Genomic DNA, 27,262 nt, shown 5'->3' with positions numbered 1-27,262 from the left:
TCTGACAATAGCCACAACAGACACAGGTGTTGGAAGTGACTCCATGCTGAAATAGAAGCTGGGGGGTACAAGTAAATGAATAATATACTCATGGAAAATGTGAAGACAAGTGAAGCATTTTGAATAAGGTAAGTGTTTTCAGAACTACAGGATAACTGATTTGCTGTTGGTCATGCAAGTGCCTGAATGCAGCAGTTTCTTGATAATCTGTTAGATATTTCTAATTGTTTATTTAGTAATTGTGAAAATTTCCTGGTTAAGAGTCTCCTACAAGGGCATCCATACTACAAGAAAAAGAGAGAGAGAGGAACTAGGTTCACTTTTTGTTAAGTTCTCTGACTAAATGCAGAGTTTTTAAGACTGCCTATAAAATTAAAATATATTGTTATTTCTCCCTAAAAACAACAAAAAAACCATTTAAGGATCTTTCAAAAATGTGTATGATTTGAATGCAAATGAATGTCTCATATTATATTCTAGCATAAGGAAGTTATTTTGCAATCTCAAAAGCATATTAATATTATTTTAAATATTTTTTTTAAACTCAGGAAATCTCACCTTTTAGTAAAGCATGGTATGTAACAGCCCTTTTTTATTTCAATTGACTAATCAAAGGATTGTAATCATCTGGCCAAAACATCACTATTCCCCACTCCTGCTCTCTTAGAAGCCTTTCTAAATAGATAGTGGAGGTCTTTCCAGTGGAGCCAAAATGTGGCTTTAGAGCCATTCTCGAAATATTCTATTCAATAATTCACAATACATGAGAATTCATACATATTTGTTACGATTATTTATTTCCTTTTCTAATTCCTCCACAAAAATACAAATTCTCTTTTAGCAGGGGTTACTATTCATCTTTATATCAGATAGCACAGCTCAGCATATGGTATACATATGGCCAATTAATATATGATTAAGTTCTATATTTGATATTATAAAGATATGAAATCTTCACATGAAAGTCTCTCATTTTTATTTCGTATAGCTAGTATATAATTACATATGCAATGTTTAACAGGTTGTATAAAATCACATATCTAAGAAATGTAGTACTAAACAGAGTTCTTCAAAAATTGCAGCATTTTACCACGACATGTGCTCACTAAAAATTTTTTTCACCTGAAGTCATAAGCTTACCTAATTTCAAGCCATTGAAAATTTCTGAAATATATGAAATAATGATTCAACTAAATGAGAAGGGTGAAGGATTTAGTTGGTTAAGTTCCCAATAACACTTAGAAACAATAAAACAATCATCTTTGACATTAGGCAAATCCGGGTAATAGGGCAGCAGGAAGACTTCAGCAAAACTGTGAATTTTTAAAAATTTTTATTGCTTACTGGTGCCCTCCTTTCTCCTCTGCCAGTCAATCTAAACTTATCACATTCTAGATGAACCTTCTGCTCATACAAATGAACATTCTCTCCCTCAGATTGTGACACTCACATTCATACACCTATCCTTTCTGTATAAAGAATTACTCTCAGCTACCTGTCAACCAACAGCCTGCTAACATGTTACCTAGTAATAGCTTAAAGTATATTTCATATCTTCTATGATACTCTTGAAGATGACAAAGATCTTGAAACATAAATTAATCATTCCTAATAGTGAAATTTTAGTTATTAATATCACAATTCCCAAGAAATGTTTGAGAGCAGAAAACTGGTCACTTAGAACTTCAAGAATCCATTACTCATAACCTAGCAGTCAAGAGAGTGAATGCATCTACTACCTTGCAATCTATACATCATCTAATATTATTCTAAAGTCAGTGTTTATGTGAGCCTAAAATATTACAAATCTAGAAGTTCTTCAATAACTCTTTCCCAACACATTGGTAATTACTGGCACTCCTTGGTAATCACTGTTATTACAAAGTTGTCTCGCTTCTACAACAAATATGTGTCAGGAGAAGAAAGAGGAGTGATCTTTACTAGATTAAAGATTATCTAGAGCTACATTTCTCTCAATTTCAGTCTAGATAAAAATGAGAAAATATGTTTTAATTGTACCAGATTGTTAAAAGCTATGAATTCGAATGCTTGTGATTCATTGCCAGTTAACTGAAAGGAGTTGTTCTGAACATTTATCCTTCTCCTTAGTATCATCCAAAATGAATATTTTCACACAATGAAGAACCACTTCCCACACTAAGAAACTGTCACACTCACAAAGCTAGTTGATCTCCCAAGCATTACTGCTAGGTACTGTTAGGTAGTTATAGTTCCTGGATTCTAAATTTAAAAGCACATTTTACCACAATCCAGATTCTACTATTTTAATCTCAGCTACGATCCAGAATATTGAGGAAGAAAAAAATTTCATTCTTTCATAGATTCTGTGAAAGAATCAGTGAATTAACTTGACAAGCTAATTATATCTTATATAAATATGCTCTTCAGACTTTCAATTTTAGAGTTCACAAAGCACTTTCATATGAATTTTCCATTTGATTATCATTCACATTTTTTAAATATGAGAAAAATGTCTGAAAATGACTTGCACAAGATACTCCTGATTCTCATTTCAGAATTCTGAATTCCCCCATTCTCAACTCACATCACCACAAAAACAACAAAAAGAGCAAATTGAAATAATTATTGTAAAAATTCCCACCTATAAACAATCTCAATGGGAAACCCTTTCTGATCCCACTACTCCTGACTTAGATAGGATTGTATCAAAATAGCTACCATTCCTTTATTTTGCAGCTGCTTCAAATTATCTGGAGCCCTGGGACCAGTCTCCAGAATCCTTCCTTACTCAATGTCTACTTTCACTTTAAAATGTAATAAGAAAAAGAATTTAGCTGCCTTAAAAAATGGTCTAAATGGCAGACTTAACTCAAAATAGCCACCAGAATTATATAACCAACCAAATGTATTTCCTTTTCACACTAAGACACGACTCATCTGATACAAAATCTAAATTGCACACATCAGCAAGACAGAAAAAGAAGTCAAAGCAGGTCTTTCTCAGCCATTACCTGTTGCAACTGAAGGGCTCTAATTTTATTTACTCTTGAGCTTTCATAATACAGTTACAGTGCCTCATAAATTGACTTTCTGTGACAATTGGTGATATACTTCAAAAAGTATGTTTATATTTAAATCAATCACTCTTTTGAAATAAAGCAGGCATAATCTTGTTTTCCAAATTTTAAATTAGTAAAAACACCTTTGACATTGAATCAGACTAAAGTGAAAGACTGGTTTATTAGAAAATGATAGTAAAAAAGCATGTACTTTCCCTTTTTCATTAGATAAGTATATTTAACATTTTCATCAGAGATTAGTTTGAGTTCACCTAGTTATTTGTAACAATCAAATATGCTTGGATGTCACTGTACCCCTTTCCAATGTCCATCATGTATCATCACACCTTTCTTATTTGCAGATAGGGGCACTATATACAAGACCAACTAAAGTGACTCGTTCAACTGAGATAATTACTAGGATAATTAAAGTAACCCATGCTTATTATAAAACACTCTGGCAATTAAACCAGACTTCAAGTTTAAACCAGAAGCACATCACAAATTTTGTCTCCAACTTTGATAAACCAATAGTATTAGCAACTTTCACTCTAATAGCACACAAATGAGTCTAAAATAGCAGTAGCCATAATATATATGGTATCTGCACGCACAAAGAAAGGAAAAACTAAGACATCTATTCGGAAACTGGACAAATGTAAGGCTAAATGTGCTTTGTCCTAAATTAGCCTGATTCATCTGCTGCTTCAGTTCTTCAGTTGGTATATTTTGGGGATAAGTAATGCATAATAAGGGTCAGGCACACTGGCTCGTGCTTGTAATTGAAGTGTTTTGGGAGGCTGAGGTGGGAGGATAGCTTGAGGCCAGGAGTTCCAGACCAGCAGAACAATATAGCAAGACCCTGTCTGTACAAAAGAAAAAAATTTTAAATTAGCCAGGAGTGGTGGCATGCACCTGTAATCCCAATTGTGTGGGAAGATCCCTTGAGCTTAGGAGTTCAAGGTTGCAGTGAGCTATATAATCCCACCACTGCACTTTAGCCTGAGCAAAAGAGCAAGACCCTATCTCTAAAAAAAGAGTAATGCATAATAGTATTTATAATTCTTTCAATATCTGACAGGGCAATAAGCACAATAAAGGGATAACAATTAAACTCATTTTGAGATTTTTATATTTTAAATTCATAGAAACATTCATAATATAACTTAAATTTCAATAAACTTTTTAGTTTCAACGTGTATGTTCAACAATAACATCTCATTTGAACCTTAGATTCTATGAGATTGGACAGAAAATCATCAATATCCCCATACTGTCAATGAGGAAGTTGATTAATTTTTCCATGATTTCTAAATTCCCTTGGAAGATTTCCCAGACTTTGCCACTTGGAAGGTCATATAGTTTCACACTTAGGTATGAAAGTGGCCATATTTAGTGTGCTTTCCCTAGAACCTCTCTTCTACTCCCTACCACACACTCATATACAATACCTTTCTCTTGGTTTTGTTGTTTACACTATAAATGCTTGTAATACTGGATTCAAGACATTGTTGTTTTATTTATCGGTTTGTCTATTTACATGTTTTCTTTTCCTACTGAATTGAAATTCCATTGAGGGAATAACTGAAATCATTTAGCAAGTGCTTTAGAGCCCAGTTATTTCCCTGACACTATGCTAGGAACTGAAGATGCAGGAGAGCTATGATATCTGCCCTTTTGGAATCTAATATGTAATTGTAAAGGCACAGATTTAGAGAGATTACAAATTGATGAATGTTACAAAGCAGAAGCACAAGAAGCTATACCAGATCCATTATAGATGGAACTAATTGTGTCTGAGAGATTAGTTAATTCTACCTGAAAGAAGCAATGCGTAAATAAAATGAGATGGATAATCTGAAACTGTTGAAAGGAAAAAAGTTCTAGAAAACATGAACACATATTTTCATGAACATGAAACATAGGATTTGAAATGTGGTATTTGGCAAATTAAAGAGGTTCAACATAGTTAAAGAATATGAGCAAAGAGTTTCTCAGGTTGAGAGAGTTTGGCCAGAAACAAATTTCAAAGGGCCTTGAATATTGCATTGTATATTGACAGTAATGAAACGTTACAGAAATATTTTCAGCAGGTGGGTAATATGGTAATAGTTACTCTTCAAAACTACCACTTTTGAGTTCCTGAGAAGGCAAGCAAGGGTGAATTTTAAAATAGTTATGAATCGAGAATAGAAATCCAAATGAGACACAAATTGGCTTGGACTAGGATGGTGATAAGGGGATCAAGTGAAGAAGTTACAGGATTCCAACCACAATTGGGAAGTAGTAGAATCAGTAGGACTTGGTTATTTCTTAGAAATTAAAAGAGAAGGAGAAGAACACTTTTTAGATTTCTGACTTGAGCAACAGGAAATAAGGGAAAAGGAGAAGATTTAAAGAAAAAATGAACCTACTGAGCTTGAGGAACTCATGAGATACCTTTGTAGATGTCACTGAGTCATGTGGATATTGAGGCAACTGGGTATATAATTTAGAAACTTGGATATCAATCTGATTAGTATCAACATATAGCCATGGAATTATAGAAAAACCTGCAAAACAAGTAAACAGATTGGGACAAGGATTGGGCATTAAGAAGGCTGAATGTTTTAATCTTAAAATGGGAAGCATGAACATTTCAAATCAGATCTTATATTCTGACATTTAACTGAGATTACCATGTCAAAAGCACTGAGATGATACAGATCTGCCATGGGGCACTGACCAAAGAGCATTCATAAAATTAAGCCTTACCTCTAACATATGTATATATACACCACGCACACCCTGTTAAAACTTTTTAGTTGTCTTGGGGCTGGGCGCAGAGGCTCACGCCTGTAATCCCACCACTTTGGGAGGCCAAGGTGGGCAGATCACCTGAGGTCAGGAGTTCAAGACCAGCCTGGCCAACATGGTGAAACCCTGTCTCTACTACAAATACAAAAATTAGCCAGGCATGTTGGGGACACCTGTAATCCCAGCTACTCAGGAGGCTGAGACAGGAGAATCACTTGAACCCAGGAGGCAGAGGTTGCAGTGAGCCGAGATGGAACCAACTACCCTCCAGCCTGGGCGACATAGCAGTTGCCTTGACTTAACATCTCATTTCCAAATAGAACTCATTACATTGTACATTAAAACTTCAGCATATCTGTTAAGCTATCACATTAAAAAGTAAATAATATAATATTGAAAACAATTATCTCACAATACTAATAATTGTTTAGAGAAGGAACTTAAAACTCTGTTTAATTGGAGAAGAAAGTATAGTTAGAAATCATTTTACATATACGAATATCCGTAGTCATCTTTTTCTTTTTTTCAAGAAATGAACTAGCCAAGCAAATGGATGATTCTAGGAGAGTGTAAATGAATAACTTCAAAGAAAACAGTGCGGCATTTTAGAAGATAGAACCTTAAAGTAACATAACCAATAGAGGACACCTAGTGGTCTTTAGCAGAATCAATATTTGCTTGCAGAAAATATCAGGCAATTCACACACATGCAATAATGTTGGTGTTAGTAGATGTGCTAATTTCAGAAAGATGTCATCATATATTTATAAATATTACAGAAATATCAGTTTAAATATTTCAGATAACTTCCACATGCTTCATTTCATTTGAACTTCACAACTGTTTGATCGTTCATGGGCATAAATAAGTCACTTTATGTGATTTTCCCTAGATTACCTAGAAAATAATGTCGCAGTTGAAATATACACTAATTTCTGGTATAGAATCCATTCCATACCATCATAAAAATTGAAACCTCCAATATAATTGATATTTAAAATTGTAAAACACTGCAAATAGACTTCATAGAAGGCCTTATCATATTTCATTAACTGATACAAACATTTTTTGACAGCAAGAGTACTTGGCAAAGATAAACCTTTTTTTAGCTATCTAAAAAAGTACTGTGTTTGACACCGACTGCATACAAAAAAATGCAAGGAAGTGATAAACCTCTCTTCTAACTGGGGGTGTTAGCTCTATCCACGGTGGCCTCCAACCCCCTTCATTCTGTAGCACTCTAAAATGTAAATCTCCTGCCTAAAATGTATCAACGGCACCTTTTGATTAAGTCCATCATTAGCACAAATTCTGGTCTACACCTCCAAACTCAATCTGGGAATCTGCATCTACTGCCCTAGGCTGCTTGTATCTCGTGTCTTCTGGAACACACTCTTCTCCCTGGTCCACTTGTTCAGCCTGGTAATCCATTCTCCAGATTCAAAATTCAGTTCAGTATGTTTCAAGGCCTCCTCTTGTGCAAAGCAATTGTGTTGCTCACTCCCTTATTTGTGCCACTACTTCCCACACCATCTGTGATTATTTGCTCACATCTGCTTTTCTTACAAAACTGGCATCAGTCTTCTATCCTTATTTGCAGCATCTCCACATACAGATTACTCAGTAAATGCTTGGGAGTGAAGAACGGATACTCTCTTATTATTATTTAACGGGTTTAGAACATGGGAGATTGCCAGTATTTAGCGGATAAACATGCTCTGATTATTTATTGTGTTTATAACCCTGCACTAATACACAAAAAGATTCAAGGGCAAAATTTGACACTGATTCTTCCCTATGATATCTATGTCTGGCAAAAGGAAAGCAAAATGTGTGTAATAAAGCATTAGTAACCAAATTATCATGAACAAACGCATGTAGAGCCAGTAGAAATTTTCACTGGAAAGGTATTGACTGTCACGGTAGAGTGTGTCGATGTAGAATACCTTCTGGAAATGAGTTGAAGTCTGATTCTTTTTTTTTTTTTTTGATGGAGTTTCACTCTTGTCGCCCAGGCTGGAGTGCAATGGCATGATCTCAGCTCACTGCAACCTCCACCTCCCAGGTTCAAGCTGTTCTCCTGCCTCAGCCTCCTGAGAAGCTGAGATTACAGGCTCCCGCCACCATGCCCAGCTACTTTTTGTATTTTTAGTAGAGACAGGGTTTCACCATGTTGGCCAGGCTGGTCTCGAACTCCTGACTTCAGGTGATCCACTGCACCCGGCCTTAACTCTGATTTTTAAAGGAGTGATAGAAAAAAAAAAAAAAAAGCCTTTCCAAATTGGAGATGTAGCAGGAATAAAATTATAGAAGCAGAAAGAATCATTTCCTGCAAGCAGCACTGTAAAACTGAAACACAAACAGAAAAGAGTTGGGTGCAAATATGAAGTGACAATGGTGAGACCAGGGAACAATGTGCTGGAGAGACTTGAAGGCACAGCAAGGAAACACAGATTTGATGTGATAAGTAATAGGGAGCCTCTCTTAAGTTCTAATACAGGGCAGGTTTGGGAAAACTCTGCAGTTTGCTTATGGCAAGTCTTAGAATCCTATGTGTTTTTAAAAATATAAAAGTAATTAGAATATGTATTGTATAATTATAGATAGGCAATTTATAGTAACAGTTAGTTTCTACTCTACACCAATTTGAATGCTAAAATTAACCAAAGATAGAAACTGTAATCTGCATTAGCTCCCTATGGAATAAATTTCCTTATTACTGCTCTGTTGTTATACATAATTTGTATATTAAACTATCTCTAAGCCAGTATAAAAATCTAATATTGGTTTCAAGACAAGCATTGAAATGTTCAAGACACATTATTCATCTGAAATTGCTATAGATACAAAAGATCAAAACCACAGGCCCTCTTTCCTGTCCCAAAATGTATTTAATTAATTGTAATATGTCCCAGTTCTATACAAAGGAGGTTGGGGAGATAGGAAATGATGAATAAAAAGTAAAATATTATAGTTATATATTCCAAAGCCATAGTTATTATATAATGATGCATTTCCCACTTTTTAAAATTAAGAAGAATTTATGCTTTATCTATGACATTAAGTCCTACAAAGAGATAATCATTACAGAGTAGCATTTGTATTTGCAATTAATATTTCCTAAAGCTCTAAAAAATTTCGAAGGTCATCTCCTGTTGATAAAATGACTGAGATCAGCAGCTGTAAAGGAACTCTTCACCTTTACAAACTGAATAATCTCCTATTCACTAAGCCCTTAATCTACTCTTTATCTCTTCAGTGGCTTGTGATTGTCACATATTCCATTTAATTTCCAGGGATTTCCTCACCGTATGTCTCTTTTAGGAAGATCACAAGGAATTTGTTACCCTTGTGATAGGTTATGAAATAGCAGTCTGGCTTGGATCACTGTCTTTAAACACAATAACAACAACGACAATGCTGAATTCAAATAATAGTTTTTTAAAACCAAACATAAAAATAGGAAAGATTCACCTCAGCTTTCTAGCTATTACAAGAAAAGAAATTTCTGGCTTGATTTATCTAAATCGTCTCTGGTTTTTACCTCACCTGGCAATATATATAAAGTTTCAGTGTAATGTCACAGAAAGCTATTTTTACATCCCAAATCTATTGATCTTATAATTGGTTCATGAAAACAACTTCCCTCCTCACTTCTTAACGCCATGTGTTTCATAAATTAGTTGCTCAAATCAGTTTTTTCCTCCTGTATTAACCACTAATTCAGCTTTAGTAATGATAATAACATAAGCACAAAAATTTAAAGCTTCTGTATCTCATTCATAATATTTTTCTAATTTATCTGGCATCAGGGCTTCTTGTTTTTCAGTTGAACTAATTCAGTCCAGAAAAAAAGAATGTATTGTTGAAGATGGAAGCAGCTTCCTATAGAAGGCAGCAGCTTTCCTCAGGAATGATTCATTTAGAACAGTGGCAGCTTCCAGACTTCACACATTACTTCCCCAAATTTGCTGAATTTAGCATTAGCCAGCTTGATACTAAAACACCCAGAACCAAAGACATGTGGGTGAACTCACATCTTCCTCTGAATTTTTATTGCAAAAGCTCACAGAGCTAGTTTTTCTGATTTATTTGTTGTATTTCTACTTGTAAACACATCCTGGTGACATTTACAAAAATCAGGTCTCTCTACCTGTTTCCCATTTTGGAGCCATTCAAGTTTCTTGGAGATTATGGTTAGAAACATGTAGGTGATGGAAAGATTAATTTGTATTAAATTCTGGATTATGACTCTGTTTCTTCCCTGTTGAACAGCATTACTAATGGGCATTAAATACCCATGATATATGATATTATATGGGGGTATCATATAATCAAGAAAACATTCTTCACCTAAATGGGCTTATGGTTCATTTATTACCAAGGTCATTTATTTATAAGAAACATGTTGCCAACTCACAACTCTAGCCTGAATGTGCTTGGTTACCAAATGTCTGTAAGTGCATATTAAATTGCATTTTACAATAATGATAGCAGTGAGCTGATGTTCCTAAATTTTATCATGGCATCTTTAAAACACATCATGTTACACAGATCTAGGTGCCTGTAATTACTGCCAGAAGCCAAAGGACATTGGTGTTAAGGAGTATACTCTTATATGACCACATGGCCTGCCATTTTATCTGATAGGATGCCATCTGTTCATCCTGCTGCCATTCTCTAGGGTAACTGGGCTAAAACCACAAGATACTAAAAATAGTCACATTGCTACTGTATTTTTAATTGACTGGATGTTTATATCAGTGACTTTCCTCTCACAGGATATTTGTTAAAATATTTTTCCGTGGCCTTGTTTTAAGAGGTACTATTCAACTCTGTTGCATTGCATGGCCCACAGTCTTACTTAAGAAAAGTTCCCTATAATTCGTTAGACAATCTATAAAATGGTAGAATATTAAGATATTTATAACTAAAACATTATATATCATAGTAAGAACCTATATAGTTTTGCAGTTAAGAGCACTGGCTCCTGAGTCTGATTGCCAAGTTTGGAATCCCAGCTCCACTTCTTACTAGTTCTATGAATCTGGACGAGTTACCTTATTGTATTTAATTGTTCTCATCTGTAAAATAATGACAATAATTATATTTACATCATTGTGTTGTTAGGAAGATTCAGTGAGCTAATATATGTAAAGAATCAAACATACTAGTTGATGTGTAATAAGCCTTCAATAAATATTAGCAATTATTAGCAAGAATCATCTTGGTTTGGTATTAATCTCAAATTAGCATAAAAAGGCTTTGAGAACTGAACATTTATTCCATTTTAGATGGAATGTGCTACATAGAGAAAAATTACAAGATGAATCTGATTTCTCAAATGTGCTTCATTTGCTTTTAAATATATCCCATATCTATATTTTAAGAATGATCCATTTTTATGCCTTTTTATCAGTGTATTATGCAGTGTTTTATTATTGCATGTCATTTCCTGAAATCCTGTGAACCAAAATGTCACTGACAAGCACATACAAAAACACTGCTACCGCCTCACAGAAATCAAACAGAACTTCCATTTTATGACATATTTAAAAACATAATTTATCTTGAAAATGCTAAAAAGTATTTCTGTAGGGAGGAAAGCAATATTCTATAGCCAGTATATGACCTTATATGACTTTCATTAGTGTCGGTTTAGGCATTCTACAAGTCTTTTGGACTCTTACGTTTATGCAGACAATAAAATTCAGGTTATAATTAATACAAAAAGACTTAGGAAGAAAAGGAAGTCAAAATGGTTAATATTCAGACTTTGAAGATAGGGATATAAACTCCTTTGCTTGATGATGGTTTAACTCAGATCTTTGGAAACTCCAGTTGGCTGAGCCCTCTCAGGTCCCACCCACTGCCTAACAACAGATGCTCTATTCAGCAAAATATGGGCCTGATTGGTCAGATTCACTCCATTTATTCACTATACTCTTTGTGTTTTCTATGTACTAATGTCCTCATGAATATGTTCCTTTTTAGTATTATGAAATGAACTAATAGGGAGAAACTATAATAAGTTACTATAGGCAAGGCATAACAATAAGCAAAATTAATACGCTAAAATCAAAGCCTTTATATATACAATTTGGAAATAAAGAAACAATCTGTTTTACCCAATCATGAATTCAATGAAACTTCAATATTAGAGGATACAAAAACCACACTATCTCACAGAGCTAATGATGTGCCAGATTAGCAATCAGACCCTACATATCTTTATCAAAATAATGGCACTTGATGTATTTATATTAGATAAAAAAAACCAATGTGGGAAAGGGGTTGTATTGATCAAGATAATAATTGCTGATTAAAGTGCATTTATTTAAAAATAAAATAAATTGGCATAAAACGATCACTATTTTTTTCAGTTCATTCAAATCCATTATTTGATCATATATTTTAGGGATACAAATATATCACTTATGCATGGAAAAGAGGAGTCGAATACATTTTTCTACTTGAATTTCATAAAACTCATTACACATTGCACAGTTGTTCATTGTAAAACAGCCATAATTAACAATTTCATGATATAGATTTAAAAAAGAAAAAGATGCATCTTACCTCTTCCCATTGATGTATGTATCTAATTAACCTTGAAAGTCGTAATAAACGCAAGAGACTGAGAATTTTTGTAAACCTCACAATGCGAAGTGCCCTGGCTGTCTTGTAAACTTCAGAATCCATTCCTTTTTCTACAATAAGAAAGATATAATCCACTGGGATGGATGAGATGAAGTCAACCACAAACCAGCTTTTTAAATAATTCATCTTGATCACTTTGGGGTCCAGGATGATTTCAGAACTGTCTTCATTGACAGTCCCAGTCCTAAAATTCATGATCAGGTCCAATAGGAAAACTGTATCTGATGCCACATTGAAAATAATCCATGGTGTTGTTGTTTGCTCTGTAAAGAATGTGATTCCAACTGGTATGATGACTAGATTTCCAACCATCATTATAAGCATTATTAAATCCCAGTAAAACCTACAACAAATAAAAAAATCAGATTTTAAGATATAGAAAATAACCAGCCTATCTCCCCCATGAAAAATTATTACTGACATATAGTGAGATCAATAAGTAAAAGAACAAAGAAATGATTTTATTTTTTAAAAATGTAATTCCTTAAATGGCTATATGTTTAAATCTAAGTAAAATTAATATATTCTTAAACCAAGGCATTATGATTACGGAATTCTAAAAATTATGTGATACGAAGCATTATACAAATAAAATCAAAAACATTCATACCCCCATTTATTTAGTAAAGAGGCAAAAAAAGCAACCTACCTTATACTTAATACAAAATATAGACAGAGACTAGAAAGAAGTATAAGATTAGAAGATCTGTAAGAAAGCCTTTGGGAAGGCTCTTTGAAGATGTTTTGAATTATTTTAGATGTCAATTTACCAATCATAGATTAGAAAAAAAACCCAGAAATAAATAGGATACTCTAACAATTTTAGTACTGCAAATTTATCTCAAGGAATACAGATTAGTTTTGCCATGGAATCTAGAATACACTGGCGTTTTGCAGTACTCCAAATATTTTATGCTTTATTTTTCTTTTGCTTGAAATAAGAAAACTAATTTTGGTCTGATGCTAAAAAGAACTGAGCAAGTTCTACTCCATATTTGAAACTAGAATCTACCTAAAATTTGTGTTTTTATTACTACTTTATTGAACAACTACTTCAAATATATTGCCACTACTTTTCCATAAAAATTCTTTCTTTCTTTCTTTCTTTTTTTTTTTTTTTTTTTGAGACGGAGTTTCATTCTTGTTGCCCAGGTTGGAGTAAAATGGCACGATCTCAGCTCACTGAAACCTCCGCCTCCCGAGTTCAAGTGATTCTCCTCCCGCCTCAGCCTCCCGAGTAGCTGGCATTACAGGCGTGCCACCATGCCCAGCTAAAAAAAATCTTTAACATTTCTAATTTAATTCTGAACATGCCTATGACTACTAAGTACCTTTTGAAATATTCTTATCTCAACTTACATTAAAATTGAGAGAAAACCAGGAACTTCATTGCTGGTTTATATAGCTTAACTAAATTCACTTGACATAACTATAGTGTTATTTTTATAAGGGTTCTTTCAGTCTGTTGACACTCCTATTAATCAAATATTTATAGTTGTTACCGTATATACTTGCAAAAATGAAAAAATAAACTAACACAACTGTATAATCGTGAAATGTATCCAGAAACATGAGTTACTTTATCCTAGTCATAGGTATGTTATTTGAGGAGTTTTGTATAAACAATATAAACTTCCATGATAAAAATGTCTGTTTACCAAGATATTTTTGTTTTACATGAATACTCCTACTTAGACTATTTGAGCTACATTTTGGTGAGGTATACATGTGTATAAAGCTTTCAAAGTTACTATCATCTGTAATTAAGAATGACCCCTGAAATAAAAGTACTAGTTGAAGAAAAAACTATAATAGGCCCTAGCTCCCCTGTCTCCAGCCTCAGGATGTTGTAAAGGATAAGTGTTTGTTATTTTGAAGATTTCACCAGTATTTCTGTCAAAACTTGCCTGCAATTTTTGAAACAACTGTACAAATACCCATGTCAGTCATACAACATGTACTGGCAGTTTAAATGAAATGGTTTTATATCTTCTCACAAAGGAAATGCAAAATATACCATTCAACACAATAAGGACAGAGGAGAGATGTAGAGGAGGAGCAATATTGTAACAGCTATTTCACAAAGAAATGGCACTACTAAACTCTAAAATGAAACTGTGTGTACCCTGAGGATTTTTCACTTCTGGGCACTCCTATCAAGTCCCTTCTGTAAGCTTCTCTCTCTGCCCTCCCCTTCAAGGCTGTTGTTCCCCTGGGTGTCACACATAGCCCTTTCATCTTCTATTCTACGCATTGCCCTTGAGAAATATTATACACTTATCCATGCCTTTAATAATTAATTTGTAACTGATGACCCCAAAAGCTTTATCTTCAGTCCATTCCTATCTTCTAAGCCTCCTAATCCTCATAATCAGTAGCCCGTTAAATCTCTCTCCTGGCATATCTCACACTCATCTCAAACAGCATGCCTAAGCTCAAACTCATAATCTCCTCTCCCACATATATTCCTCACATATCCCCTATCTCAGGGAATGGAATAACTCTATATGTGATTTGCAAGCCAGAAACCATGGAGCCATCCTAAATAACTCCTGGCCCTAAATCTGCTCAAACCCATATCCAATTGATCACCAAGGCTGTTTAGTTCTCACACCTAAATGTATGTTGTATTCATCCATTTGCACTTTACTATTCCCACTGCAGCTGTCCTCATTCAGAAAGTCTTACCAGCTGTTTTATTTAAATACAAGTCAATTAAATGATTTTATTTTACATTTTCTAACCTGTTCAAAGAAGATTATTACAGAGCCAAATATACAGGGTTTTATGGATTAAACGAGACGATATATGCTAATCCCAGGGCCTGGCATATAATTGTGGCACACAATGCCAGTGGCCTAGTCAGTACCCATTTACCCTTCCTCACTTACCACAAGAAATCCAATTTTGTGGGAAGCACCCAGCAGCCTAATGAAAAATACTCCTTTCTACAGACATCTTTGCATTTCTGTAATTAAGATAGAAGCTTTTTTTGAAGGAAAACTAATATCCCATCCCTCAGAGCAATAGAGATGAAAAGAAAGCACCATTCATTCTTTACTACAGTAATAATGCTTATCACACTATAGCTTTTTGCTAGCAATACTTAATATGGTCTGAAGCCATTAGATATCTCAATACCAGTAGGAAACTCTGTTAAACCCCATAATATCCTTTTAAAGTAACATCGACTCTATTTTGCAGACAAAACCACAGGTGCTTTTATATGCTTACATAATATTGTCTTTAGTTAGCATGGATTCATTCCTTAGGTAATAAAAAAATACAATCATCACCTGTTCTAGAAGTGCAATATACCTTCTTTAAAAAAAGTAAATGGGTTCTTAAAAATTGACCTCATGAAAATCTCTTACCTAATTGCCCATGAGTCTTTCTTTCTAGCTCTTTACTCTCAAAATTTCTCTTAGATACCCAAGCTCCTTCTTTACCTTAACTCTCAGTTTCTATGTCTTGCACATTTTATTACCATATCATCTTTCCTATCTATCCCCTCCTTCCATTCTTATTTCTCTGGTCTGGGCAGAGCCACCTTCTGCTTGAAATTCCTCATGAGTCTCCTGCCTCTTCTTTCTAATCAAGTCCCACCACTCCCAAAGCAACTTACCTAACAATCAATTTGCTAGGTCAACAACCAGCACTGACTCTCTCAATTAAACGAAAACAACTTAGTCTGTTTGTCAAGGCACTCCGGGATATGGCCTCCTCCTGCCTTTCCATCCCCCTCTTTTAACAATTGAGGACAAGCATCCCATAGCTCAGGCAAGAGGGCACTTGCTCATGCTTTGCCCTCATGCCTACCTGGGTACACATACAGGAGATATGATTACTTCCATTCCAGCTATCTTTCTACCTAACAGCATTCTACTTCTCCCTCAAATCCCATTCTGGCAATGAGTTTCTTAGTTTGTTTGTGTGTGAGTGTGTGTTTTATTTTTGTTTTAGTAGACTTTATTTTTAGAGTAGTTTTAGGTTCATGGAAAACTTTAGCTGAGAGTACAGAGATTTCTTATATGCCTCCTGCCCCTACACATATATAGTCCCTCCCCATTATCAACATCCCCCACCATAAAAAAAATTGTTACAAATGATGAACCTACACTGACATCTCATTATCACCCAGAGCCCACAGTTTACATTAGGATTCACTGTTGGTGTACATTCTATGGTTTGGGCAAATACATAGTGACATGTATATACACCAGTAGTTTCACTGCCCTAAAAATCACATGTGCTTTTCCTATTCATCCTTCTTTCACCTCATTTGTTAGTTTTTTTTTTTTTACAACCCTCAGAGCAGCATATATTCTCAACATGTTTCCTAATTTATTTTTAATTCTGTTACTATTTGTATGTGTTTCTTCCATCATTACTGATTTAAGTTATTTAAAGTTCAAAACTGTATCTTGTCTTCTATACATTTTCTGCTATAAGATAGACAGCATCTAAGATAGCAAATGTTAAGAATATTTATTAATTGGATTTGTAATGAAAACATACACTTTAATGGGGGATATTTAAAGAAAACCTTTTATAATAAGCCAAAGAGCCATTAACAAAGTAAATAATAATTTCTTATTTGTCTTGCATATAGATCTGGATTTTACTTATTAAGGGTTTTCATTTTTACAACAGAATATGTTAAAATAAATAAAATAGGAAACAAAGAGGTTAGAAATATGCTCTTAGGTTAGATATCTAAAAAACAAAAGAGTTGTGTATTTGAGACGATTTTACATATCATATATCTACCTACTTCTATTCATCCTGCCCCAGAGAAAAAGTATTTGTAAAAGAACTTGCTTGGACTTTGAAGGCAGACCACAGTTAAAATCCTAGCTCCACTAACTGGATGATTTGGAGCAAGATATTTAGCTGCCATAAACTTTCATTTTTTTCTACTACTCTTAGAGTTACTCTATGTGAGGACTACATGCAATAGTGTATGCAAAGTGTAGCATATAGAACCTGTATGAAGAGAAGCCACGACACAAAAATGATAGCTTTGGAATTCTATCTTACACTGGAATCTCTGTGGTATCCTGAATAAGGTGCCAGTTCTCCACAAAGCCTAACGTCAACAATGATAGGACTCTTTACTTATTTCTCCTTCCTTATAATAAAACCCCATCAACTGAAGGGGATGGAGAAAGAAACTGTTATGTAGAAACTTCCTTTCTCTGAAATACCAGCAAAGCAGAGAGGACACTCACTGGAAAACTAATGATCTTTATAATTACAGCAAAGTCATAATCTAGGTAACTATTTTACCTTTTTCACTGGAAATATATAGAATAGGCTAAAGAAAATAATATATTATCACTAATAAGTATAATATCAACTACTAATAAAATAATTTTCATAGGCCACTTATTTTTTATGTAGAGTGTATCTTCTCCCTATAGGTTTTTAGAAGAGATGAAGTGGCATTGTAAAGATTAGTCCATGATACTAAATCAAGAAGAATTTCAAATTCAGTCATACTTTCTTTTCTCTACCCACATGCAACCCTTTAAGGCTTGTGGTAAGGAGAACTCCTCCTTGTTCCAACAAGAACTTCCCACTCTTCTTAAGGTTCCCCAGCCCCAATTGCTTACGTTATCTTCTCTACTTGAAACAGCCTGATGTCAGACATTTCTAACCTAAAGCTTTAATGAGATTTAAATAATCGCCATACTTTACTACTACTAAAGGTGCTTGTATTTACAATATTCTCTCTAAATATTGAATGAAAAATTCTTTTCTCCCCTCTCTGTGATGAAATAAATATTTGTCATTAAGCAGAATTGAATAAAAATATTTATGGTTAATTTCCTGACACGGTACCAGATTTACAGACGCTCCTATTTTATCTACAGTTGAAGTCAAATGATGTCATAAATCTGTCCCCTCAACTCACACTTAAGATTCACTTCTAAAAGAAAGAAATAGAATTCCCAAAAGATAAATGCTTTTGATAACTTCTCATGAAATATAGCACCTCTTTGGCTGATATACAGCCATAGTGTGCTGCTTCTGTGATCTGTCACTGGTTTCAAAATTAGTGGTATTCTGGGAGATTAATTAACATCACTAGCCACAATATAAAAGTTTGGACCATTGCATTTAGAAGAATGGCCTCTTGATATCAATTATTTTATAAATATGAAACATGAATTGAGCATGTTTATAACAACTTATCAACCTGCATAAATAAACAAATAAATAAGCAAATAAATACCCAGCTAGATTTAATTTTTATAACAACAATAGTCCTCAAAATCATGTCCCAAATTTTATTTAAAACTGATTCAATTTTTAAAATCTAATAGCCTGATGATTTGGTACATATGTTTTGAAAACTAGCATAAGGTGCCTTCTCTTAAATGCTAGGTCCTCTTCCCAATCCTCTTAATACTAAGATTCACACTGGGAAGGATATTTTGTAAAATATGTGTATTTAGAAACTTTGCAAAAAAGTTTCATTGGCCAGGTTTGCTACTTGGTCTAATGCCTTGACGTCTCACAAGGCCAAATTTATTATCCATGGAGGGTGGGAAGGAAATATATTTTAAAAATCCAGACAACTCAAACATAGGCAATTTGGAGTGGAAATATGCTAACTTTCTTAAAATAGTAAACCCTTGCAAAATGATCCTATCTGAGGGAAAGTTTAGCCTAAGTAATGAATAAAACAAAGTTAGACTATATTTAAAGGCATTTAGATGTCTTCCAATAAACTAGCAATTTATCCAATGAGAACATGAGATGGGTGGGTGGTGCATTGTTTTAGCTACTCATGAAAATGTTTTATTAAATTAAGCTAATGAAATAGAAATTTAAAACCTATGAAAGTATTAAGTTGTGTACCAATCCAAGCAAAAGTAAACATGTTTTGTCTATTTCCCCCTTCTCCTGAAACTGTATTTTTTTATTGTTTGTTAGCCTTCTGTCAATATTAAAAATCTTATATTGCTTCACATACTCTTGTTTGTGGGATTTTACAACTACAGCTGCTCACCTCTCCTACTTGAAACTCTCCCAAGGCTTTGATTTCTATGACTCTACATTATAATAATTTCTCACTCATATTTCTGTATTAGCATAAACTCATTTTTCTCAATTCTTATCTGACTCCTCTTCTACCATTAACAATGTGGACATTACACATGACTCAATTCTACCCAACTCTTCTTCCTTCTATTCACTCTCTCCTTCATCCTCACCAACCTCCACAGGTTTAACTAATATGTTAAGGTAAATGGTCCTCAAATTGATCACTAGCTTTAACCTCTGCTATGAAGTTAGGCATTGCTAACTATGCAGGATATATAGTTACAAACAACTATATATCCTGTACAGTTAGTGGCTTCCAAATTTCCTGATAGAATAGTCATCTCACCAGACTTAAATCTAGACTAACTAATCTTCTAGTCTCAAAATAATTCACCTGATATTTTTATTTCTGTTTATTATAGCATAGCTTTTTTTCTTTCATCCATCCACTATGCATAAAACTTCAGAAATGTCCCTGACTCTTCTCTCTGCCCAGCTCTGGCATTTGATTACTTGCCCAGCTCTATATCTTCCCTAATACAATATTTTTCAAATTCAGCTTTTCATTTTGTTCCATTGTCATCATCCTGGATGAAGTTCTTATGTCATTATTATGTTTTCTAATTTTCCTGTTTCTACCTGCCCTAGTAAATTGCCTCCTATTTATATCCACTAGACTTTCCTATTGCTTACAAAATGAAATGTAACCATTCAAAATCCTCTTAAGTATGTCCCAATTCGGTACCTGGAATTTTTTCACATACACAGTCCCAAGCTAAATTAAAAAGACTCTTTTTCAGAGTCATCATCTCTGCCATCCCCCACCCCAAAATGACAACTGGGATTTCCTTTTCCTAAACCCAAACTCAACCTCTACATTGCCTTACACTACTTCAACAGTCAAATAAATTCCAGTTCCTTCACAGAACTCCCTTTCACCTGATCTCTATCCCAGTTGGAGTTGATCTCCTCTTGTCCCAAATGCCTATCGTAATTTCTCTACATGATTTTCAGCATCTGAGCACATCTACTACTGAACAGTGAATACTCTGCCATAATATGATGTCAACAATAATTTGATAAAGACTGCTTAATAAACAGTCTCCAAAAATACTGTTTTAGCCCTTATTCCTAGCCAAATTAAATTACAATCATCTTTATACTTAAATTGCCTAGCAAATAGTATATATAATGCTGATTTCCCAATGATCAAATTCCAAATTAGTATCTGTGTTAATGATTTTAAATTGCCTAGCAAATAGTATATATACTGCTGATTTCCCAATGATCAAATTCCAAATTAGTATCTGTGTTAATGAGGGTTTATTATAGCATTACACAATTCTAGTTAAAAATAAATACGATCATAGGTGGGATTTGAACAATGAGAACACATGGACACAGGAAGGGGAACATCACACTCTGGGGACTATTGTGGGGTGGGGGGAGAGGGGACGGATAGCATTGGGAGATATACCTAATGCTAGATGACGAGTTAGTGGGTGCAGCGCACCAGCATGTCAAATGTATACATATGTAACTAACCTGCACATTGTGCACATGTACCCTAAAACTTAAAGTATAATAATAATAAATAAATAAATAAATAAATACAATCATTTGTTCTTTTGGATGATTTCAAAATTAATCAGGTATAAGCCTTTATTTCTCCTCAAATGGTAGAATTATGATGCACGTTTTTAATAAACTATTTTAATCTTCTTGCTTTAGACAACAAGAACAAAGATATCATTCAAGGGGACTTATATTGCATCATTCAAAATCACTTCAAATGAAGGCCACAAGTTTCACTTTGCAGAATCCAAACATCTGTTCCTCCCTAAATATAACCCATGAATTATATTTCTGTAAGTCTATAGCTTTTATTAAAGGATACAGACCGGAGCAGAACTCCCAGGGTATTAAGAACATCTATCCTGTAGCATTCTATCTTTATAATGACATGTAGATTTTCCATTTAAAAAATCCTTAATTTAAATTATTTAGAATAATGTATAAAATAGCTCCTGGTGTTTAAATTTAGAGCTCTTCTAGAAGTTTAATCTAAAACTACTCCTTAACTTCTAAGTATTTTCATTTGATGGACCACTGAGTGGTTTTTAAATTTTATTTCCTGCTTCTAACTCTTGACAATTTATTCCTTTAAGGAAAGCAAAAATACTGCCAGTGGTCATGTCGTTCTCAACAAAAATGTATTCTAGTACCATTCACTCTAGTATACAATTCAGTAAACTGAGGTCTATGTTTTAGCTGTTTCTAAAGAAGGACAAAGAGAATACTGACATTTGGTTATCTTACCGATAAGATAGTCCCATGACACATGTATTGAAGACATTTTATTTTGAAGCTCAGCTGAATGACTGTGAGTTACAGACAGTTTTATATTTACTGATATACTTTCATCTAACCACTGTGAAATTATGAAAAGAAAATAGTGATTGAATTATTTTCTGTCTAATTACATGGCTAAGTTAAAGTTTATTCAAGTTTGGAGTTTTAATTTCAGATAGATTTTTCCCTCATTGCTATTGTAATCCTCCCACCACATTGCATATTTTCAAATCATCCAGTTTATTTTTCGTCTTGCTGATAATATAAGTCACCTCCCTGTGTTTCTTGTTACTCTACAGATGTCAAAGAATCTTTATGCTCTTTATTAATACATAAGATGACAATGCCATACATATCATTTGGATTATTGTTCCAGTTTGCAGGTGTGATGGACAGCACAAAATCAAACACGTAACTGTGCCCTTCAGTCTTTAAAATGTTCACATTTTATGGAAGCTTTGGAATGTGTTAATGATTCTGATTTCTGGATATAACAATTTGTCTTACTGAATATTAAGGAGGCGGCATTAGGGCAATAAAGTATTAAATGTTAAATAAAGTATTAACTAATAAATAAAATATTTATTAGCTAATAGACACTTTAAAGACTTGGTCTTGTTTGATACTCAAACAACCAAAGAGGTACGCAACCTTGTCTAAGTTTGAAAAGAGGAAAACTGAAACCATCTAGTTAAGGACGCTTCTTAATTTCTTGTAATCAGAAAATTATACAAATTGATTTTGAACCCAAGACCAATTTCTGTACTTGCACTCTCTCCACCATATTCAGATAAATAATTTAAGAATTTAAGAAAAGTCTTTTTAAAAATCGTACACTTATTAGAGAAGCAATGACAATACTTCCACCTATTCTTATCAGTCACCTATCTGAGCAGGTGGTTTACACAACTCTTTTCACAAGAGAAGGGGAATAGGCTATGATGCTATAGGTACAGCTCAATGTCTGGCCTTTGGTCTCTATGTCTTTTGATATAGAAGCCACTGAGAGTTTGCCTACATTCCCAGAGGCTCAAAGTGATAGCTCCCCTGTCCTTATGCCCATATAGTAGCATGCAACTTCTAAACAGAGGAGCTATGAGATCACCTGTTTCAAAAGGGATTTCTGAAATATTTCTGCCTTAGCCCACAAAGATATCTCACTGGTGCATTGACCAAAGTCAGTTCAGATGCTCTAAATGCAAAAAAACACTTGGGAAGCAAGAGTCAAATGTAGTACCAAATACTCTCTCCAAATAGTTACATTATAATAATTTCAAAAAATATGTACACAGCAGGTATTGTTCTAAGTACTGTGAGAAATGCATACACAAACTATATGCAAATACTGCCTTCAAGGAGCCCCTCAAAAATGAAGACCTAATATGCCTAATATGAAGAAGTTAAATATGACTAAAAGAGAATTTAAGACATGTTCATAAATTGCACACCATAGGTACTCTGGGTTTCCAAAAGAGATAATCAATTGGTCACCTTTTAAGTAAGTTCTGGTATTAAAGAAATTTAAAGACAGCATTTGCTAAGGAGTTCCTGGGGTTGCATATTTATCATGGCACAAATATTAATTTGTCAACAAATATGTGCTGCTTCCTGGGCTTGCCACTATGCCTCCAAAGAGAATTAGATACAGCCTAATCCTCAAGAAAACATGAACAAATCAATAATGTCTTATAAAATAGTACAAGTTCTAGGTTAGGCTTTATAAAGGGCAGTCCTAAAAGACACAAAGGAGAGTGGTCAAGTCTTCTGTGTACATGACAACACCGCAAACATCCATTGAGCAGCAAACATAGTGCTAGTCCGTGGGTTGCCAGGAGGAATACCAAGAGAACTAGAAACAAGGTGGAGATAAAGGGATTAAATTGCATAAAAGTTAAAAGGTCTAGTGGCATATTTACTTTTTCAGCTAATGCTTTAGATGTTATAATATAAAATAAATCCAAGGCTATCCCAAGAGTTTGCTCCTAATATATTTTCAAGTCTTTGCTTTCCCAATTAAAATGTAGGCTCATGATCAAAGACAGCCAAGAATGTGATCAAATAAAATCTCAATTTAAAAGGTGTTAAGTTCTGTTTATGATTATAAATTTCATAATATCTTTTTCCTTCAAAATGATTTTCTAAAATAATCAACATCTACTTATTTATGTTAACAACAAATTTTTGAAGTTAAATACTACTCATTTCTACATATTTAGTGTCCTACAGGGATAAATAAGAATGCGATTTCTATCTAGTATATGTTCTTTTCCCTAAAACAGTATGTTTAAATATGTTATTTGATATTATACTGCATTGAAGTTTTCACCCACTGGCAGCTGCGTATTATCTGATGGAGCAGAATGGGTGATGTGTCAAGGAAGAAAATGATTCTACCAGGAGCATATGTTTCCAGGTCTGTAACAAATATCGAGGGTGTGTGGGCAGACCAACATTTGCTGTGGAATATTAAAGAATTAAAGACTGAGTTTCTTTAATTTTCTGAGCAATTCACACCAATCCTACAGCGTACTTTAAGCAGATCTGCCAGTATAGTGAGAAATTTTCCATCACTTACAAATAAATTCAATGAATATCCACTCCAATTCACTACAGTACCCACAAAGAACTCATGTATGTATGTTTCTGCATAGGTATAACAAGAATTGTTTTTGTTCTATCTTCTTTCATCCTTTCCTTCATAATTTAGTGGTACTTATTAAATCTTTTTTGCTTCAACAGAAAATACACATATGGATGATATGATGTTGCTCAATAGATAACAGAATCCCATTAATAGGCAGATGTTGCACTTGCTTTTTTTATGTAGGCCAGTAACTTAGAGGAAATTTTTAAATTATTTATAAATTTACTAAGTTCTGCAAAAACGTTTTGTAATTTGCACATTTTGGCTCACTTTTTAAAGATATGGCTTCAACCAGAGAGTTAAATCATGAGTGAACTCCCATTCACAATTGCTTCAAAGAGAATAAAATACCTAGGAATCCAACTTACAAGGGACATGAAGGACCTCTTTAAGGAGAACTACAAACCACTGCTCAATGAAATAAAAGAGGATACAAAGAAATGGAAGAACATTCCATGCTCATGGGTAGGAAGAATCAATAACATGAAAATGGCCATACTGCCCAAGGTAATTTATAGATTCAATGCCATCCCCATCAAGCTACCAATAACTTTCTTCACAGAATTGGAAAAAACTACTTTAAAGTTCATATGGAACCAAAAAAGAGCCCGCATCGCCAAGTCAATCCTAAGCCAAAAGAACAAAGCCAGAGGCATCACGCTACCTGACTTCAAACTACACTACAAGGCTACAGTAACCAAAACAGCATGGTACTGGTACCAAAACAGATAGATCAATGGAACAGAACAGAGCCCTCAGAAATAACGCCACATATCTACAACTACCTGATCTTTGACAAACCTGAGAAAAACAAACAATGGGGAAAGGATTCCCTATTTAATAAATGGTGCTGGGAAAACTGGCTAGCCATATGTAGAAAGCTGAAACTGGATCCCTTCCTTACACCATACACAAAATTTAATTCAAGATGGATTAAAGACTTAAACGTTAGACCTAAAACCATAAAATCCCTAGAAGAAAACCTAGGCATTACCATTCAGGACATAGGCATGGGCAAGGACTTCATGTCTAAAACACCAAAAGCAATGGCAACAAAAGCCAAAATTGACAAAAGGGATCTCATTAAACTAAAGAGCTTCTGCATAGCAAAAGAAACTACCATCAGAGTGAACAAGCAACCTACAAAATGGGAGAAAATTTTCACAACCTACTCATCTGACAAAGGGCTAATATCCAGAATCTACAATGAACTCAAACAAATTTATGAGAAAAAAACAAATAACCCCATCAAAAAGTGGGTGAAGGACATGAACAGACACTTCTCAAAAGAAGACATTTATGCAGCCAAAAAACACATGAAAAAATGCTCATCATCACTGGCCATCAGAGAAATGCAAATCAAAACCACAATGAGATAACATCTCACACCAGTTAGAATGGCAATCATTAAAAAGTCAGGAAACAACAGGTGCTGGAGAGGATGTGGAGAAATAGGAACACTTTTACACTGTTGGTGGGACTGTAAACTAGTTCAACCATTGTGGAAGTCAGTGTGGCGATTCCTCAGGGATCTAGAACTAGAAATACCATTTGACCCAGCCATCCCATTACTGGGTATATACCCAAAGGACTATAAATCATGCTGCTATAAAGACACATGCACACGTATGCTATTGTGGCACTATTCACAATAGCAAAGACTTGGAACCAACCCAAATGTCCAACAATGATAGACTGGATTAAGAAAATGTGGCACATATTCACTGTGGAATACTATGTAGCCATAAAAAATGATGAGTTCATGTACTTTGTAGGGACATGGATGAAACTGGAAATCATCACTCTCAGTAAATTATCACAAGGACAAAAAACCAAACACCGCATGTTCTCACTCATAGGTGGGAATTGAACAATGAGAACACATGGACACAGGAAGGGGCGCATCACACTCTGGGGACTGTTGTGGGGTGGGGGGAGGGGGGAGGGATAGCATTAGGAGATATACCTAATGCTAAATGACGAGTTAATGGGTGCAGCACACCAGCATGGCACATGTATACATATGTAACTAACCTGCACATTGTGCACATGTACCCTAAAACTTAAAGTATAATAATAATAAAATTTTAAAAAAAGATATGGCTTTTACCTTTGGGTAATTTAAGTGACAGACTGTGTATCTGGTTTCTTCAACAGCTTAAAAAGCAAACAACAAAAACAGAAAACTTGTGAAGAAATAAAATCTCAGACTCTTTTTGGTACCAGAGAGATACTTGGAAAAAAAAGTAAAGACTCAAGAATGGATCTTATAAATGCATCAAAAATAGCAATTCTTAAAATAATAGTTTTGTTGTGTTTGCAGATTACTAACTCAAAAGTCATTATTTCAAAACCCATATGGTGTCACATAATAACAGAAAAGATTAAAAGAGAAATACCAACCTATAGAATATGTTTATGAGAATTAAACTGTGCCAAAACTCTTGGCAATTTAAAATTGATGTAAATGTCTTAATTTACATTTCTACCTAATCTCTCTAATTTCTCTGACCTTTTCTCTCACTAATCCTCAACCTGATCAAGGAGCTTTAGACAAGCTAGTCTATTTACTCAGCTTCACACCTCCTTTTTAAAATGTCTTCTGCACAACCGCTCCCTGTAAGTACTTGTAATACTCTCCCCACAACTTCTCTTCTTGACATTCTCCATGCCCAATTGAGCTTACCAACTCCTCCAGCATAATCCCACGGTCTCT

The 27,262-nt window shown here is 34.3% G+C and overlaps 1 protein-coding gene across 1 annotated transcript in view; it reads right to left on the bottom strand.

Moving 5' to 3' along the window:
- Positions 1-27,262, bottom strand: part of HCN1 (hyperpolarization activated cyclic nucleotide gated potassium channel 1) — a 441,085-nt gene that overhangs the window by 383,353 nt on the left and 30,470 nt on the right. The window contains exon 2 of the mRNA XM_526930.9: positions 12,417-12,840. Within this exon, the coding sequence (XP_526930.7) occupies positions 12,417-12,840 (424 nt within the window). The remainder of the gene's footprint in view (positions 1-12,416; positions 12,841-27,262) is intronic.

Source organism: Pan troglodytes, chromosome 4 (assembly GCF_028858775.2).
Source record: "Pan troglodytes isolate AG18354 chromosome 4, NHGRI_mPanTro3-v2.0_pri, whole genome shotgun sequence".
Taxonomy (NCBI): Eukaryota; Metazoa; Chordata; class Mammalia; order Primates; family Hominidae; genus Pan; species Pan troglodytes.
This window is presented reverse-complemented; position numbering and strand designations above follow the sequence as displayed.